At 43.1% G+C, this 19,241-nt stretch overlaps 1 protein-coding gene across 2 annotated transcripts; it reads right to left on the minus strand.

The window, feature by feature from the left end:
* Positions 1-11,870: 11,870 nt before the first annotated feature.
* wu:fc23c09 lies at positions 11,871-16,601 on the minus strand. 2 transcript variants are annotated; one of them, XM_037462577.2, is made up of 5 exons: positions 16,110-16,601; positions 15,901-15,971; positions 15,179-15,250; positions 13,572-14,898; positions 11,871-13,443 (listed from the first exon to the last, which is right to left on the minus strand). In XM_037462577.2, the coding sequence occupies exons 3-5, from the start codon at positions 15,243-15,245 to the stop codon at positions 12,345-12,347; spliced, it is 2,493 nt and encodes an 830-aa protein (XP_037318474.2). In that variant the 5' UTR covers positions 15,246-15,250; positions 15,901-15,971; positions 16,110-16,601; the 3' UTR covers positions 11,871-12,344. The 2 variants fall into 2 exon arrangements, with proteins under 2 accessions (XP_037318474.2, XP_037318473.2); XM_037462576.2 differs by having other exon boundaries at positions 15,901-16,601.
* Positions 16,602-19,241: the final 2,640 nt, after the last annotated feature.

Raw genomic sequence — 19,241 nt, forward strand, 5'->3', positions numbered from 1 at the left:
CTCACTCCCCCATAGGCTCAAGATTTAAAAGAAGGCACACAGGCGACGGAAACATTCGCTCAAGTGATGTTTTGGTCTAAACGTGGCCATTCAGGGCGGCAGGACTGTTCATCTCCATGGTGACAGACTCCAGTTCGGCGGAAGGCGAAGTGAAAGAGGGAACACCTCCCAACTGGCCAGGTTTACATCTCACCCTGTAATGAAAGAGGGATATGTTGTAATAGGCAAACACAGCTGCCTTGGCCAGGAGGGGGGGGGGGGGGGGGGGGGGGGGGGCATGCAGCGTGGAATTAAAACATTGATTAATTGTGATGATATGGTTTTAAAAAGAGGGGAAGGATCAGGGTTATTGCAGTTTTACAAACCCCATTCCGCAGTATGGGAGGAGAAAATAAGTATCAGTTAATGTGGATTCCCAAGGCCGACTCCGTCTCATTACAAATACTTAGTCAAACACAGCTGCCTGGCAGCAGAAAATTACGACATTGGAGAAGTGATTTATGGTGATTGCATGGTTTTGAAATGTTGAAGTGGGACTAGGTTTGTGAACGACGTTTATGAGCCGTTATGCAATAAAAAAATGTAATACAAGCAGGAATAAATAAAAGCAAACAAGTGAAATTTAACTACTTTATTATTATATAGATCTTTAAGGATATTCAACAAAGCCCCACTTTTTTATTAGGATTATCCCTTGGTCTTTGCAGCCTACCGTTTTGCCAGTTTGAACAGTTATGAATTTTGAATTTTAGCAGCAGGAAATGAGTGGGTGTACTATCTATATAAGCTGTAAGGCTGGGCTTCATTTCTATCAACAAATTACCCCTTAACCCAATCACATCCTGTTCATTCGCGCAATAATCATTAGTGAGATGAAGATGGCTAATAATCAAATCTCATAAAATGTCAGCTTTTGTTCGATGCTATGAGAAGGGAGAGTAGATGAGCATATGCACATCTATTGCTAGGTGTTGAGTTGAGCAATGCCATCAATAAAACAAAACCCTAAATGTTTTCATGCTTTTTTTTAGACAGACATTGGACTAACAAAGTGGGCAACCATGCAACAAAGGTCCCAAGACTGAATGAAAGCAGACATTGTGACACCAACACTTTTTCCAATAACTTTAAATTTTCAAAACATACATTTTCACCAATAGAGGATTGAATTAAATAGGTACTAAAATAAAAGAGATTGTTGTTCTTCTTTAATTATGTCATTAACTTCCAACCGTTGTGGTTTGACTCACACGGCTAATTGTAACCTTCACCAAGGCTTCTTTATTCCCCTCCAATCTCAGCTGCCAGTTGTCCCTTTTTATACAAGCGTTTATGGTTATGGAACCTGGGCTGCCGTCAAATAATTCTTGGCCGAACATCATTTTCTCATTGTCCGTGTTTACAAATGTGACATGTCAAGAGTTAGTGTTGCCCTGCACCATGAGTTGCTGCTCTACAAGGGTTCACTGTGCGTCGGATGGACTTCATTAATCTCTTAAAGGGTGCTGGATTTGTTTGGTGTGCATTTTTATATTTCTTTCCATTTCAGCCTGCTTCTGATTTACCACGCGTCGAGTCGAGCGGCCAAGCAGCTCCCTTCTTTCTCTCCCCAAGACGTTTGGGTAGAGGAGGCAAGTAGGATGTGATAGTTGCCAAGGTTTACAATGAAACAAGCTTCGAAATGTACATAAATATCTGCCCAGTCTCTTCATTAGATGTCATGGAAATAATTCAGAGTGTTCGGCGGTGGTCCACATGCAGTTGCTGATCATCCCAAAAAAAGGACCCGTACTTGCCAAATGCTACACACTATTGTGCCGCTAAAAAGGCTTTGTAGCGCACCACTGCCAGAACTGTCATTAATAACAAACATGAATGGGCCCTCATGCATTTAAGCCTATGGAGCTTTTGTGTATTCATGAGACACAGATGATTCTATGGTGAAAATATTTCACTGACTGAGGGTTGAATCACATCATATCAAGCATTGGTAATTTGAACTTTATTGTTAACTGAGCTGTTCAATCCTGCAACCACCACAGTCTCACAGTCATGGAGGCCCTGCAAAACTATGATCGGACGTGATAACAGTTCATTCTCTGACAGAATATTAAAAACCACACATCTGGTTTCGTAGTTGTTTCTCAGCTGTTAGGAATCGTTTTTCTCAGCAGTCAAACATTCCTCATATTAAAGCTTTTAATAAAAAAAGGATTAAAGGAATCCTTTTTTGCTTACTCACTTCATTCCAACTGGAAAACGAACAAACAGCATCCTGTTCACATTTGTCCCCAAACGCTCTAGAACACAGTTCATTCTTCTCTCACATTAAGCAACTGCGCGTTCCCTCTGTATCTTCAGATATCTATCGCCCCCAGTCTCAGTAAAGTGTACGTGATCATGGACGATCCAGACTTTGACTACGGTACCCCATTGAGAAATTGTCAGCATTGTGCAAGAATGGTTGAATACACTGAAACAGGACACACTAATTTACATCTCAATTCCCACAGCAGTTCACGTGTGAGGGATCACTGGAAACAGGAAATTCCCTTTCATGACACCGTTCTGGTGCCTTCTTTCACCAAGGTTGTTTGATGAAGTGTAAGATCCTTTTCTTTTTAACTCTTCCACCGAGTTTCATGGAAATTGCGTCTGTATTTTCTCCATAAGCATGTTGACAGACCAAAAAACAAACAGAATACACACCAAAGAAAACCAAATAGCCTCCTCGACGCAGGTGATGAAGACAGTAATGCGCTTTGGTGTTCATCTCATGAGCATGAGATGCAATCATCGGGCACAAGGGTTATTGCTGACAGCCGCAAATGCAAAAAACTAAAAAACTCATGCACATATGTTGAATATGAGTGTGAAAGCCTTCAAGCGGGCTGCTAAATCAGTGCTGTGAAGCTTGTATTAGTGTCATGTGTGAGTTGGAGCATCTCACCAAAATGAATTCATTCATGATGATCTGTTGATTCGAAGACACTGACCTTCAATGCCATTGAGGCATACGCCCTAAAACCTGCAAATTTATGACAATAGCTTTGATTTGGTGTTATTTTCCATTTAGACTTTTAAATTGTGCATGGCATCACATTAAACACCAGAAAGAAATATATTTAAATCAATCAAATAAGAGACCATGTTGATGTGCATCTCGGGGAATCAGAAGTAATGTCCAGTGTTTCTGGACCATCTATTCAAATCATCCTATCCAGGTGAAGCTGTCTTAACATTTCAGTTCATATCCAACAGCTGTCAGGTGATGGGTTGAGCCAAGCCATCACCTTGTAATTTTATTAAATGTTCACAGAGTAAATCCTTGAATGGCATTTATCTGGCACGGCCCGGGTTTGGATACACAGCAAAAAGACATCAAGCTGGTTCACAAGTTCTTCTCCCTCCAGGTGTCAATTGTTTAAAGGAAAGTGGCACTGGAGTTTGCATGAATTTCAAGTATTTAGCCTGGCGGCATTCAAATGTTGGGTAGGTAAGGACGTAAAGAGTGATGATGCGGTGATGAAAAAGAGGAAAGAGAGTATGCAAAACGAGAGAGATGTAAAATAGTGGCACGTGGCAAGAGAGAAGTAATGAGAAACAATTAAAGGCAACAAGCTAGAGTTCATTTTAAACTTTGGATGAAGCACAACTCCCAACTAACTACAAAAACAGTTGTTGACACCATGCACATACACACACACACACACACTGTTGTATTAGGCAATATTTTATGCAACATTCCAACTGAGACAAGTCCGTCCTGGACACTGCAGATGTTCGTGGGAAGGGCCTGTGATAGTTTTATGAAACGTTAGCTTTTTTCGTCAGAGTCCAAATGCACCATTACATGAAATGCTGTGCCTCCAAAAGCAGATGGCTGGGAGACCTGGAGCGTAAACCAACTGTCAACAGACAGGACCAAAATGTTTCTGAACAGAAAACATGGATTTTCCATTTGGAAAAGGGTCTCCAAAGCAGCAGCAGGAGGCCAGAGAACGTCCGTAAACAAAGAATTATATAATACAAATGGAAAATAAAGAAAACCATATCACCCTCAAGTCAACAGCAAGTTTTTCCATGGCCTACACTGACTGGTGGGTATTAGAAACGTTGTTTTGATCAAGTGTGGCTTGTTTTAGACCCCCCCTTAAAAAACTTTAAAAGGCACTCAAAATGTTAAATTAGCATTTGGGAGATTCACAATAGAAATGTGCCAGTCCCGTCTGTAAAAGATGAATACAACAAAGTATGACATGCTGTTTAGTAGACCATGGAGATGCAGATTGTTGGATTGTGGTATAGCCAAGCTAAGTTCCTCCCGCTTCTTGGCATTTGTGTTTAGCTATGGTAAGATGCTGTTTAGCTAACATCAAATTATTCCTTTTAAAAACTTCAATGGCATGATTTTTCCCTTTATTGTAATCCTAGAAAATGAGCGCGCCACACGAGTCATTAGTAAGCTGTAATAGGTTTCAGCTTTTTGAAATTTCTTTCCCAGGAGCATCCACACTGGATGTCTCAGGAATCACAATGCCAAGAGCCTATATTTCCAGACCAAATTCAGCTGCACATTCTAGGATGTAATAGATACCTTCAGCTTATTTGGCCTCCACATCGGTGCTTTTCTGGGATTCTTGAAGTTGGGTTTGTGCCTGGCCATTCAAAGCAGACCAGTGCAGGCCCTGAGGGTTTTATCATTGACTTGGCAACACGTTTGCCACGTTTGGTCAGAATCTAAGCAGAACTGCCAGAAAATTCTCACCAAACATCTTGAACCACTATACATGGGCAGTTTTGATCGAATCGATCAGGCGTAGTTGCAGGAATTAAAAAGAACAAATTAGCTGACTGTGTTGTTGGTTTGTTTTTTGCCATTTCAACCGCTCTTCTCAATTATCAGTTTTACAACTCTCTAAACGCCGTTCACACATGACACACCAAACCATGCGGTATCCTGCCTAGTCAGTCCCTCATGAGCCATCACGGTGTCCACGCTGTGCAGGAGCTGCATGCGTCAGAGTCTTTGGGAAATCGGAGGTCCACCATCTTTCTTTCTTAACTGCGAATCCAAGCCAGATGGAGTCCTAAGTGGCAGCGTTGGCTGTAATTGAACAGAGTGTGCCGGATAACTCCCTTCACCAGACAAAACACTTCCTTTGTGGAGGTCGGAGGCCCCTTTCCAGCCAGACTGACATTGAGACGGACCGACGGCCCCGTTTGTGAGCTGCTAAAGCTTCTCCTGTTTCATTCACATTAATCTTTGTGTGCCAGAGGAGCTGCAGTCCAACTTCCCTTTTTAGCTTTAAAGTTTATTTCTTTAGTGTGAGGCAGGAACCTGCAGACTTGCCATGGAACAGTAACTCTGAGGGAGGAAAGGGAACAGAAACACACAGGAGACACTTGTTTTTGTTATTTGCAACGTTTCACATCGCATTCATTCTGAACAGTACGACCTACAGAATGCAACGACGTTTTACCGTTTTGCTTGCATTACTTTAAACCATAGTGCAACTATGAAGCCATATCTTATCTTTTGTACCGCTACGCATGCATCCACACTTCATGAATTCCTCAAGGGCAAGAAATTGGATTGGTGTGGGGCCCTAAATATTTCACGTGAATGCCTTTCAGGTGGTTAGGGTGAGGGTTAGGGTGATCCAGTCGGGTGCTTGTAATGTGCAAGACACATGTTAAGGTCAACAAAACTGTGATGGAGACTGGATGGAGATGGAGATCATGTTGGTGCAGAGGAGAAAGTAGGAAAAAAAGGAGGGGAAAAAGTACACGCGGACAAAGAGAGTGTTGGTGGAGCCAATTAGGTGTTGGCCACATCTGTTCTCTCCCATACTCTTGATAATCTCTCTGTGGTCAATGGCAGACCAGCTTTGCATGGAGCGCATGAGATGTGGTCAAACTTTTCTCCAGCGCTCGGATGAAGCTTTCCAAAACACTGTGAACACTCCAGAATGTTGTGAGTCCTTGTGTATTTGACATGAAAGAGAAAATGTATATAGTGTGGCGACCATCTCTGACCAACTCACTGGTGCTGCAGTGGTCAACAATTAAACGGTTGTGAACTAAAGTTTGAGTCTCCGATTTTACTCGTTGGGCTCAGCATTTCTGGTCCAGAACCTTTGCTTGACTGGTTGATTCTGGATATTTCAGCTCTCAAAAGACCACTCGGCCAGTGGGTCAGCCTGTTGCTCTTGAAACAGATGTCGTTTACTTTAGAGTCTATCCCCCATTCTTTCCACATAGTTCACATTTTCACGTGTCTTAGTCGTGTCAATCCTCTATAAAAGCTACTACTGACGGGAAAGATGGTCACATAAAAGCAGAGGTGTGGCCACATGGTTTCCACCTTAGCAGGCCAACAATGGCTCCAACAGCTTCCATCAATATTATTTTACAAATCATTGGGAAATTCTACATTTGGATTTTTTCTAGATTATCAAAGGCAAAGTTTCTACCAAATAAACAACAATTGCGGCCGGGAATGCTGATTCATTTCATGTGGACATTGTTGAGAATGTCGGGCTCATTGTGCACCAACTGAGAAAGACAAAGAACATTTTATGGAACTTGTTCACAACATTTGTTTGGTAGTAAAATATACTAATCCTACAAGTTAGCGGATGAGGTGCAGATGATAAATGGCAATTGCCACCCCCGATCTAAGAGATCCAAACCACATAATGTCCGTATTTGGACATGAATGATGTGCCACAATATGAGGGGATTTCATAGTGCTTTGTCAGCATTACAACAAAAAATACTTTCACGGTTTTGATGGAAGCCTTTTGTTTCCACAGATGTGAATACGAGAAAACAAACTGTAAATATTTGGACCTGAACCACAGACAAGAAAACAGAATGATCCAGTGGCGTGAGATGTAAGACATCCAGGTCCACCACTGGGGTGTATCCCTATAATCCTTCTGTAACATTCCTTCACTGAACAGAAAAATGGGGAGGGGTCCAACTTCGCTGAAGCATCTCGACACTAAACATACAAATAGCATTTAATATCTGTGAATTGACGTACAACTGCTGTAGGGTGTTTTACAGTGCGCGCTACAAACAGCTTGCCTGTCCATCAAATAACACTTAGCGCTTGCCAGTCTTTGTACATTTGCTGTTTTAAATCAGTTGAGATTGTGAGTTGAATCCCCCTCAAAGTACATGACTTATGTGGACCGATTGAGTACTGTAGTTCAATGAAAGACACCATTTAGACACGGCTGTTTTCTGTCTCCCGAAATGTTTTCCCGCTGATAAGTGTATTGTGATGTTGCCAAGAGTTGCTTCAGTCTCTGCTGATGTGTCAGAGCAGTGGATCTTTTTAAAGTGGGATCAAAGTTACCTTGGGTGAACATTTGTGTGCATTTGCGATGTTTTTCTGTTCTTCGAGTGTTAAATAGACAATTAAACTTTTACTGTGTGTGTTGAAGCAGATTGTTTAGCCATGACAAGTCTTTGGATAATGTCCCGGGTAAAACATCAGAGTGCACTCCACTTTTTTTCTTATGGTGTCCAGACCTGCCTCCATTCATCAAAGGATCCAGCCAAAGTGTCTCTCATTTGAGAACATTAGCACACGTCACATCCCCTCTCTACCGCTCAATAAAAACAGTGTCATACAACCGCTGTGATCAAAGAAAGAAATCACCTCGAATTTGCCATCTTGTTGCCAGTGCTATTAACTCACTTTATGGCGGTCGAATTAGAGGCAAAACAGGAAGAGGAGCCATCTGAGCCAGTTGGGTGATGATAGAAAATGTTTTTTTTTTGGTGTTAGGTGGTCTGTTGACTACTGCATCACTTATTAAGGTTAATGTCATTTAATGGGTAGTGCAGCAACAGAGTTCTGGAATACTCTTAGCAAGTGGCCTTGCAGAGCTGACTAGTACTTTCCTTACATCCCGTTTAATAAATCCACTCGCATTGTCTGCTTCACTTTCTGCTCATTAACATTCAAAACAGACGTCAGTAAAAATGGGAGTGAGGAATGATTGCTTAGGTAATGTCTGCTCTCTGGAAAACACTTTGTTCCAGTTCCCATCCTCAGGACATAAGTGACCACTCCTTAATAAATGATGTGAATTGCTCAATGTTGCTCACAGTGGGCCTTTTTATTCCATTCAGGCTCTGCAAACAATTCGTTTTTAGTGACCTAGTTTGCCTCAAAATAACCTGTCTAGACGTTGATTAAGGGTGTTGCCATAGTAATAGCCAAAACAGGAAGCTGAAATAAACAATGAAAGGGCTTCCTGTGGTTACCTGTAGTTTTGAGAATGTCTTCTGCCTGGAGCCGACACGTGGATGGGGCGAAAAGGTGGACTGCACTTGACCATTGTAATTGCATAAAGTCACTAAAAGTTTATAAAATGCATCACAAGCACCAAGTGGAATGCCAGTGAAGCCTGTCTGCTGTGTTTGTGTGTTTGAACACCTGAAGCTTAAGGGGCTCTCAGTTTTAATGGCATGCAATTGTAAGCAGGGAATTTCCAGGAAGTTAAAGTTAAAGATTAACCATGAATCATTATATGTATGACCTTAACAAAGCAGGGTACGAGATGAATTGAATTTTCAATTGAATAAATATGCAGTTGTGCTTAATGGTGGATCAAGCAGAACTTGAAATTAACTAGATGAATTCAGGTTGATGAATTTACTATATTTCTGTAGTAATCACATTTTACTATTAGCTATTCAGTTGCTTATGAATTGAAATCGGTATGCTGTGAGTGTACAACTATGTATTTATGCCTGGGATTACCATGTTACAGTCACAGATGAAATGTAAAGAATCTCTAATTTGACATCTCTATAGTTTTCCTGTAGCCAAAAGGTAAATGAAGATGCAGATATCTTTTCAATAGTTCTGTCTTTTCTTCTCCATATGGCTCATTCGAGTGCATCTTATGAGATGTTATATAGACTAATTTGCTCTGCTTGAATCTGCCTTAAAAGCCGGACCAGCTGCCTTTCTGCAACAGAGGAACACTCACACAGTATTGGCCCCCTTCTGGAGCCCCTGAATGACGGAGTGCGTGTGCAACATGTGCATCGTGTGCAAAGTGTGCATGCGCAATTTTAAAGAATGTGTCGATTCTACAATGCATATCGTTTTATGTTTGTCTGTGTATTTGTAAAAATGTAAAACTGATCGATCTCCCAAGCATGCCATTTCTGCATGTGAGCTTGTGCAAAACGCTCAGCGCTTTATTTGTCCCCAGTGCAAGTCCAGACCAGAAGCAGATGATGGGCTGCATACAGTGTGTTTGTGTGTGTGTGTGTGTGTGTGTGTGTGTGTGTGTCTTGAGGTCCCCCTGGCTCCCATGGTTTCTCTCTCTAACCCCTCCTCCTCCTCATTCTCCCCTCCCTCTGTTTCTCCATTCCGTCTCCGATTCACTCCCTTCTCTCGGGCTAACTAAAGCGCCACCTCCCTCTCACACATGCAATAGCACTTAACCGTTCACAAGGACTTTGACTTCCTTGTGAGATTGAGTTGGAGTTTCAGGGGAGATTTAGGGCATTGTGGTCAGTGCTAAATAACTCAGTCCTTTAAGGTTAGAGTGAAGATAAGGCTGGCCTTGATTTAAGGTTCAAGGTAAAATTGGCGGAGATAGATCGGTTAAGTTGTCAATGGGATGTGTCATCCGAGCAGCACAGTAAGAGTGTGAAAGAGAAGAGAGACACAGAGGTACATGCATCCCTACACACAGCACAATTGCCTCTTTCCATGTGGCCTTTCCTAAAACTCTATTTCATTGCGGTACGTGAAGAACACCCGCAGATTATAGACGGCAATCACAACTGTTATTGCAAAATATCCACTTCCCGTTTCTATGTTTTCTATCAAATTCCTACTGTAGCTTGTAAACTTTTTACTATTTGAATAGAAGCCATTAATAAAGGCAAATATTTTAATCATATGCCCAGCTTTTGAAGCACCATGGGAAGGAGGCCTCCAAGATTCACAAATATCTGAGGAGGAAAAACAGCTGAATAATACCACACCATGAAAAATCCTCACTTTGTCTGTTGTTTTTTTTCGCATTTAGGGTGCGGTTCAATATCCTGTTCCCTCTGTTTTCTGTGGTCAGCGTTACAACAAAAGAATCTCAAAAGGATGTGAATTCTGTGTTTTCAAGTTACAGCCATTGCAGTTTTGCAGAGTGATTTGTGCACATGGCATTAAGTTTACAATTAAAATATGTATTTACAAAAAAAAAAGACCTCACCTTTAATGATAGTTTGGAAAGGATGCAATAAAGAGCAACACTTCAGATAGAATATTATATTTAAAAAAACGGTTAAGACGGTTAATTATTTGCTCCACAAAAGAACGAGACAGAAAACATAAGAAAGTGAGCAAGGCATAATCCTGCAAACCTCCTATTTGGATCAGCTTCACTATCAGATTGCATCAAACTTCAAAATTCATTCTGCCCAACTACTTAAAATAATCTCTTGGGTTTGCACTTCGTCAAGAGAGAAGATCCCATGATCATTGCGCACGTGACTTCCACGCACACACACGCACACGACTGACACACGCGCACACAGGTAATGTATACACGTGTCAATGATCTTAAACGATTGCATGAAAATAGGAAAATATGCAGAAGGAAAGCAGGAGAGGAAGAGAGAGAGAGAGAGGGGGGGACAGGGAGGCGTTCCAGTGGGTCCAGGTAGAGGACGTGGTGTTGTGACACGGGACGGGGTCCTGCTGGACCGCAGGGAGGTGCTGGTGAGCTCCCCGCCGGGCCGGAGCTCTCCCCTTCCGGACAAGCGCTGAGCTAGTATGAGCCTGGATGCATGTTTGACTGGTGCTCCCTCCTTCCTTTTTCTCCCTTCTTTGCTACTCCCCCCTGCTCCTCTTTCCCGGCTCCTATGGGTGCAATGCCACGTTGCCTAGTGAACTTATTAGAGGAGCGCAGGAGGGGGGTCAGTGCTAAGCTCCTCCATGAGGACGAAAACATTTCTCCACTTGTGTTTCTCGCTTAGAGGTCTGGGTGAGGTCGAATGTTCTTAAGATATAGCAAAAACAAATACACAAACATCTGCGCTTCTCCGTGAATGCGCGTGACCAATGTGTGTGTGTGTTTGTGTGTGCGCGTGCGCACGTTCTTCTCTGGCTGCGTTTTCAGTCTGGTGTGAGTTGAAAATATATTTCTGAATATTTCCACGAGATAAAGTTCCTGCAGCGTTTGTTTTTTTTATCTTCTGATATGAGTGGAAAAGAGCCAAGTCAAACTTCAAATATTTTCAGTGTCTCACTTTAAACCTTAAAAAAATCTCCTTATACAGTACTGCCATCTAGAGGATTTTTTTGTAAAGATCACGTTTACATTTGACAACCAAGTCCGATTTTTGAGGTAAATGTCTTGTGTGTCGTCATGTCACCACTATTTGACAATGTTTGATCCACACTGTCGTTTGATTGGGACGATTTAATGTCGCTCTCGTTCTCATGTTCATCCTTCAGGGAATCATTAGTGCATGAACGTGGGGGAAAAAAACCAAACTGGTTTTTAAACTGGTTTGTGGGAACCTTTGAAAATCCTCTGTGGTGGAATATCTGGGCCGTGTCCATTTATGGGCGTGGGAAAACTGAATTAGGAATGCTGCACTAACCCTCCTGCCCGGTAGTTTTATTCACCCTATTTGAACTCACCGGGGGTTGATGGCACAAAGAAAGGAAAACTCAAATAAAACATCTTTAAGGAAAGCTCAAACCGCGAATTTTAAAATGTATTCACTCTAACCTGCCGTTAATAATTCGGTAGCATACGTTGTGTAAATCATTTAAGACATAAAATGATTCCTTTTCAATTCCATTCTTTTAGAAACTCACTCTTTATTATTTATATTCACAGGAAAAGCTCAGAAAGAGAACCGTGCCACTCAGATGATTCAGATGTTAGTTGTCCTGCCATGTTACAAACATGCACAAGTAGAGAGAACATTATTCAAGTTGACAATGTCACATGTAGATTTTATGGCGTGACTGCAATCACTGAGCTCATACATAAATAATACAAATATAAACCTAGGCGGAGGAAACAGTGGTAGGTGCACATTCTATTAACTTTCTACAGTCCAACTTACAACGAGTTACAGATTTCCCACAACTGCTTCAGACACTCGCATGTCAATTATTTTGCCTGTTTATAAGTTTATAAGTGGGAGCCCGATCTCCTACTGTAACCACGGCAACAAAACAATAAAAGTTTCGGAAGCTTATCTGCAATTATTCACATAACACAATCACATTATTATGACATCATCAGGCAAACCAGCAGCAGGATCGTTTGTGTCTTTTGCCGGTTTCAGTAGAAGTGCACCACCTGGAATCCCCGTAAGCACCTGAAAGCCCGTGCATCCAACTTGCCCAAGTCGATTAGATTGTGTTCCAACTGCACCCGCACAAGCCCGCTGAGGCTCGCGCTTTTGCTGCCCCAGCAGAAAGCATCCCGAGGCACCGATTTGATCCTGTTGTGGTTGAGTGCTACCGAGCGCAGGGCCTCCGGCAGCTGTCTGGGCACGTGGCGCAAGCTGTTGTGGCACAGGTCCAGCTGGTGCAGAACAGGCAATGTCCGGAATGCCCCCGGGGCCACTTTGAAGATTTTGTTTCTCGCCAAACCCAAGTGCTCGAGGTTTTTCAAGGTGCCAAAAGACGCTTTTTTGACGGAAGATATGAGATTGCCTTCCAGATTTAGAGTTTTCAGTGAGTGGGGAAGATGTCGTGGCACTTTTTTCAGTCTGTTCCCCTCTAAGTTGAGGCTTTCCAAGCGAGTCGCATTGACCAGGGACTCCCTGAGAAGGCCCCCGCTCGTCAGCCTGTTTTTACTCAGATCTAACACCACCAGCGCTGATATCCCGTTGAAGGCTCCTCCGCGGAAGTCCTCGATGAGGTTCCCTTTGAGGTACAGCTCCATGATGGACAGGGGCAAGCCCAGAGGCACCGAGGTCAACTGGTTGTGGTCCAGGCTCAGAGTGCGCAGGTTGTACAAAGGAGCGAGCACTGCCTCGGGAAGAGACTCAGATCCGTTGCCCAGGCTGTTGTTGCTCAGGCTCAGGACCAGGAGGCCGGGGCAGCGGGCCCAGGCGGCCTCGGACATCACGCTCACACGGTTGCTGTCCAGACGGAGCTCCTCCAGGGAAGCTGGGAGGTCAGTCGGCACGGCGTCCAGGAGGTTCCTATCCAGGTAGAGGCGCTTCAGAGCCGGGACCCCCTCGAAGGCCCCCTCGACGGTACCTACCGTGAGACGATTGTTGCTCAGCACCAGGAACTCCATGGAGACGTATTCTTTGAGGAGGTCCAGCTGGATGCCGTCGATGTGGTTGTTCATGAGGAGGATGTAGCGGGCGTTGTAGGGAATGCCGTAAGGAATCTTGTCCACGGCTTTGTCTGAGCACTGGACCACTCTGAAAAATAACACATTTTTATCTGATGGGCCAAATGTACCATTTAAAATGTATAAACAGTCTCACATCGGAAAACATTGATTCAGTCACTCTGAATCAAGTGAATAGGGTACACATTTGACATTTACCTTCCAAAGCAGGCGCAGTCACGAGGACAGTAGTTGTCCTTAAAGTAAGGAAAGTGCGTTGGCCTGATGACCTTTTTCTTCTCCCAGGGCTTTTGTGTTTTGTTGTCCTTTTTCCTTTTCTTGGGCTTTTCATTGGGCTTCTTTTGACCGCTTTCGTTGAGTTTTGTTGGCCTCATTGGAGGGGTTTTGGCAGTCGTCTGCCGCGGTCTGGCTGAGGGTTTGCTTAGTTGTGGCTGAAGATGAGATGCTTTGTTTCGCCTCCCTGTTTTCCTGTCGATTTCCATCAGCTCGACCGTTTCGGGCTGAGTCGTGTCTGGTTCCAGCTCCAGAGCGGTACTACTTTTATTTGACGTCTGCATAGGATTTGCCTCTTTGGTTCTAAGCGTTGCTTCTTCGGGTTTTGGCATTACCACTTCCTCCGCGGGGATATATGCCGTCATATACTGCGGTCGAACGACGGGGGTTTGTAGCTCCCGCCTTGCCGACTCAAACAACCCCGTTTGGACCAAGTCTTTCTCCAAAGGCGGGTCGGCTTTGGCTCTCAGTCCATGCATCTCACCAGGAAGCCCCGTCGTGACTGGGATGCGATCGATGGTGATGGCATTGGGCGAGGTGACAGGTGGAGGGAAAGAGGGAGGACTAACTTTGGCGTGGGAGGGAGCGAAAGAAGAGAATTGTGATTGAGGGACATTATGGCGATGAACAGGAGGAGGAGAACCTGGGGGATTTGGAGAGTGAGTGATACCCAACTGAGTGGAGGATGTGCTTAAAAGAGGTGTGAGATCGCTAACTACTGTGTGATCTTCATTCTCTTTAAATACTCTTTTCTCGTCCGCCTTTTCTTGATTCACAGTCAAACTCTTAACCCCTTTAGTTGATTGGTGAAGAATAATCCCTGCAACCAACCTGCTCTGTCTTTCCTCTTCCACTTTTTTATGCTTCAGTGCATCTATTCTGTCTTCAATCGAAGCAGTTTGATTCATGACTGCTTTCATCGTTCCTGTCGGGATTGTTTTCCGTTTCTCGGGTTTTGTAACCACACGGTCTCCCTCTTCTCTCCTCTCCACTTCTTTATCTGCATCTAAATCTGTCACTATGTCAGCTACACGAATGTCTTCTCTTTTCGTTTCTTCTCTCAACATCTTGAAAAATGCGTCCAAAGCCGTCCTCTTCTTTCCTGGATTGGTCTCGGGGGTCAATCCCTCACTCCTTGATTCCTGCTCCGATTTCCTTCCCTCACTTTCTTTCTCTTCCACTGGCATTGAAACATTCCTCAGCTCAAACCGACGGTCCCTCTCCATCCCTGCTTCCTGGCCAGCTACCTGTCCTACAGCACGACACAGAGAGCAGCCACTTAGGATACTTCAGCTGGCAGGAAGTAGAGCGGAAATACTGCAGGAATTTTCTGAATGCATGAAAACAAATCAAGCTTCCAACAAGTGACATATGAGCAACATTCCGCATTTGTCTTTCAAGTGTCCATGAAATAATTAGCATGTGAGTGTAGTTTGCAGGACTCTGATAATTAGAAGGAGATTATAACTTAATTTGTGGGTCCATTGAGGTGGGGGCTAGAAATCTCACTGATGTTTTAAAGTTGCACTCACCAGGTTGCACCACTTGTGTGTACCCAGAAACTGCGAGGAGCAAAAGCAGCACTGTGAGCACTTCCATTGTATCTGTTGGAAGGCATTGAAAAAACAAGGATGAGAAAATGGTAAGAATCATCTTGTGAAGGACAACGCTTTCGGGAAAGAATTATTTTTAAAGCCATCCTGCCATTTTTTTGATTATCTCTTTCAGTCTTGCTGTTTCGGGCCTTTGAACATATAATCAAGTACACTTAACAACATTTTCTCAGACTTTCTCTGTTGACAACCAGTGCACGACAATGTATGTATGTAAGAAAGTTCTGCTGTAAAACAGCGTCGAATAAAGTTCATCTGCTCTTTATCTGACTGTTATGAATATTTTTGCTGGAATGTCCTTCCCAGATATGTTCCTTTGGATTCATGTTGTTGTTGACTTTTGTGAATAATACAAAATAAATTATAATGAGGCCACTTCATGGTACTGATTAAGTACAAACATACAATATATACTTGTGTGATTAAATTCAAATTAGGTTTTGTTCCGATAAATCCCAAATTAACAGAAAATGTGAAGGCTCACTTTGAGGAAGGGAAGGGTAATAAACTTCAATACGTACCTACATATTGATTTTTTAGTTTATATATTCCTCAGTATCGGGAGATAACATAATACCATGCCTAATACAAGCTAAAATACATGAATGGATTGCTCAGCTGGATGTGTGAGTGTTGCTTACCTGCAGCCTCCTTTATGTGTCAACGACACCGAGTTCCTGCATTTATCCCGTTGACCCCTCCGCCTGCCTCTCTGTACGGACGAAAATGGTTTCTAACCTTTGAACCGCACACCAATGACTTTAATAATGGAGCGGCCCTCTCGCTGGCCCCGAGCCGCAGGCAGTGACTCCCCAAATGCCTTTATCTGGAAGAGGATTGTCACACTTACCCTCAACGTCAGAGGAATCTGAAGGATCAATAGCGGGAAAAGGCCGGCGACTTGAGAGGGAAGAGGGGTCAGAGGTGACGGTGGGTTTTTACAGTGGTGACTGTTTGCCCCACTGTGGAGAGACATTAACATCCCAGTGGTTATATGAGGGTGACAAGTAGCTCCTGGATACTGCTTGACCTTTGACCCTTATGCTAATGGCCTGCCGCACACGTCAGGAAGTCTGGGAACTGCAGATGCTAATGAGTAAATTTGATCTAAACAGTGACTGTGTTAGTGGTTCAATTGCATTTTGTTGTGTTTTTTTCATTTACTTTAAATGATAAAATTCCAACTTGATATCTAGTAGAATGAGGCCTTCAGGGCGACTAAGCTTCTTTTTATGGGGGACAAAAATTGACATGAATAAAAGAATGCTTAAATAAATAATAACTACATACATGTTTAAATATAAGTTTATATCTAAACATAACACATTAATCAATTTCTACATTTCTCTATTTATTTATTTCTATTAATTTATTAATTTATCTATACATTAATTAATTTATTTATCCCTGTATTTATTCATACTTCCATTCATTTATTCATACTTCACCTCATTTTTTGTTCTCCATATCCTTTATTATTAATTTGATTTGCCGATAATTCATTCCTGTATTGTATGCGTTTGGTCTCACCAATTTCCTGAAACCCAAATATATTCCCTCACATATGAGGAGCCGAACCAGAAGAAGTTGGTGCATGGAAAATGATTATATAATGTTTTACATTACATCTGAGTTAATGAGCTGATTGGAATGAATTGATTTTGAGCTGTAGTTCCGGATAATCATTTCACAACGTTGATCAGTTCATGCAGAATATTTATCTTTTCTAATCCATGCAGCCTTCGACTCATTGATTACCTCAAGCTGCACCTACTTTAAAAAACCTACCAGAAATTGCTCTGTAAGATGTTGACATTTTATTTTCTTCTCAGCGGCACCATCTATATTTATGTGGGCGGAAAACGTAAAGCCTACATCCGGTTCCCGAAACCTGAACCTATTTTTACATTCTTTTGTTTTTTGTTTTTTGTTTTTGTCACATTGTGCATCGGGTCACTTCACTTCGCGAGGCCGGGCTTCACTTTCGGTACTTTCCCAACGTCCAATTCCTTCCCTTTGCATAGGAATTCGATTCTGCATCACAAACAGTTAAAGGCAATAACAAAACAGCGTTAACTTGCATCAACACGTTAACTTGCATCAACACGCTTTTATCTCCAGAACTTTGGTTAAGTGACAGTAAAAAATAAAAGCATTTTTTTCCCCCTAAAGATATATATTACTTCTATTTTCTCATATAATATTTCCCTCCATAAAACAAAGATCGCTTCCACAAGCAAAACATGGCGCTTACACACCAGTGCCAGTGCGCATGTGCATGCTTTCAAAGACCACATAGAGGCAGCATTTCCCCACGCACAACTGCATGAGGTGCCCAGGGAGAGCCTCGGATCACATAACGTGGGATGGGGAAAATGCAGCAGATGGGGGTTCTATTGTTATGTCTGTGTGCCCAAATTCGATGCTGCTCTTCTGGTGGGGAATCACGCGTATGCTTGAAGGCTGAATGGCAGGAAAAAGGGCACTGATTGAAATTAAGAAGCTGTCTCTTGACACCTTGAGCTGTGGCATCTCATTTCCTGTCAAAGGTGACGTAATGCGTGGGAGAGGGGGGTGTGAAAAGCAGCCGTAATGGGAGAATCGGAGAGGCGGGGGGGGGGGGGGGGGGGGGGGTTGTTTTGAGCTGTTTTTTTTTTTTTTTTTACGGTAAGAAACACCCCAGTGTTTGTCAGTGTCTTCAGACCCACTCTGTCCATTTCAAAAGACCAGAAATTGGCCACAAACAATGATGCATATTTACTCCGTTGGAGCACAATGATGAGAGAGCGTTATCCTGTCAACAATCCAGGTCAACAGACACAGTGTCTGTCGTCCTTCTCGTCTGAGGCTGCACAGATCCTCCTTACAGTCACGGCTCGTGGTCTAAAAGCTGTCTGTCTGGACATTGGCCTTCTGGCTAAATCTCCTCCACAGTTGAATGACTGTTCCCCGGTGCATCCAAACGCCTTGACAGCTGCCCAGCAGCCTCACCAGTTGCCCATACACCAGTTCTTTTTTTTTTTTTTTTTTTAATCTTTGGCAAAGCCCCAGAATCACTCAGAATAATGTTTTTTTTTCCAAGTAGGTCATGGATTTGAATCCGTAAAGTGTCTCCAGTGGTGTTTACAGAGGTGGTTAGAAGCCGGGATTTTAACCACCGTAGAAGTTCATTTTGAAGCTTTTTTTTCTTTTTTTGTGGTATCAACATTAACAAAAAAACAAAAAAAAAAGATATTCCCAGCCTGATACCATGACCTCGCTGCATGAGAGCTGACCTCAGTGGTGAAGACGAAAATATGTGTCATGAGTTTGTCACCAAAAGCCTGAGGCGAGGGCAGGTAAGTGTGGAATTTGCATGAGGTTTTGGGGGTTAATGCGTATGTGTGTCAACCTCCAACTTCGAAACCTGGCGTGGGATTTTGGGTTTTTTTTTTTAGTAGAGACTCTGCATCGAGATCATTTAATGAAGACATTATCACTGCATGCCCTGGAATATTTTACACATTTTCTGCAAAAACATGTCTAAAATCCAGGATTAGATTTGAGTAGAATGAGGTCGCAGTGAATCCAGGCATTAGAAGGAGAAGGCTTGAGTGACAACACGACTGTGTAAAAACAAACCCTCCCCCCCAAACTGTTCCATCTGCTCAGAGCCTGACTGCTGGCAGTGTGGCGGCGGCGGCGGCTGCTGGCGGTGGGGCGGGTTTAACAAGGTCCAAGGGCAAAGGTCACAGACTGTGACACATTTGTTGGCTAAGAGCGTCAGAGACACACTGTGTGCCGCGTGGGACTCCTTGGACAAACAGCGCACTACGTAAATGGACTTTACCATCCCTGTATTTCCCGTAATAGTTATCAATTTACGTTTAAACCGTTTTGCCGTCGGGCACGAAAGGATCGAGTAAACATTCACCAACACGACAGAAGGAGAGACTTTGGTGTTCAAGGACGTCCCGGAACGTTCTGTGAAGATTAGAGGGAG

The sequence above is a fragment of the Pungitius pungitius genome, chromosome 2, assembly GCF_949316345.1.
Source record: "Pungitius pungitius chromosome 2, fPunPun2.1, whole genome shotgun sequence".
Taxonomy (NCBI): domain Eukaryota; kingdom Metazoa; phylum Chordata; class Actinopteri; order Perciformes; family Gasterosteidae; genus Pungitius; species Pungitius pungitius.

Bases quoted from the DNA above. Each gene is read 5' to 3' on its own strand.
- wu:fc23c09 (XM_037462577.2), bottom strand. From the start codon at position 15,245: ATGGAAGTGCTCACAGTGCTGCTTTTGCTCCTCGCAGTTTCTGGGTAC. The intron at 14,899-15,178 runs GTGAGTGCAACT...GTCGTGCTGTAG, and splicing joins CACACAAGTGGTGCAACCTG to GACAGGTAGCTGGCCAGGAA. The intron at 13,444-13,571 runs GTAAATGTCAAA...GTTATTTTTCAG, and splicing joins GACTGCGCCTGCTTTGGAAG to AGTGGTCCAGTGCTCAGACA.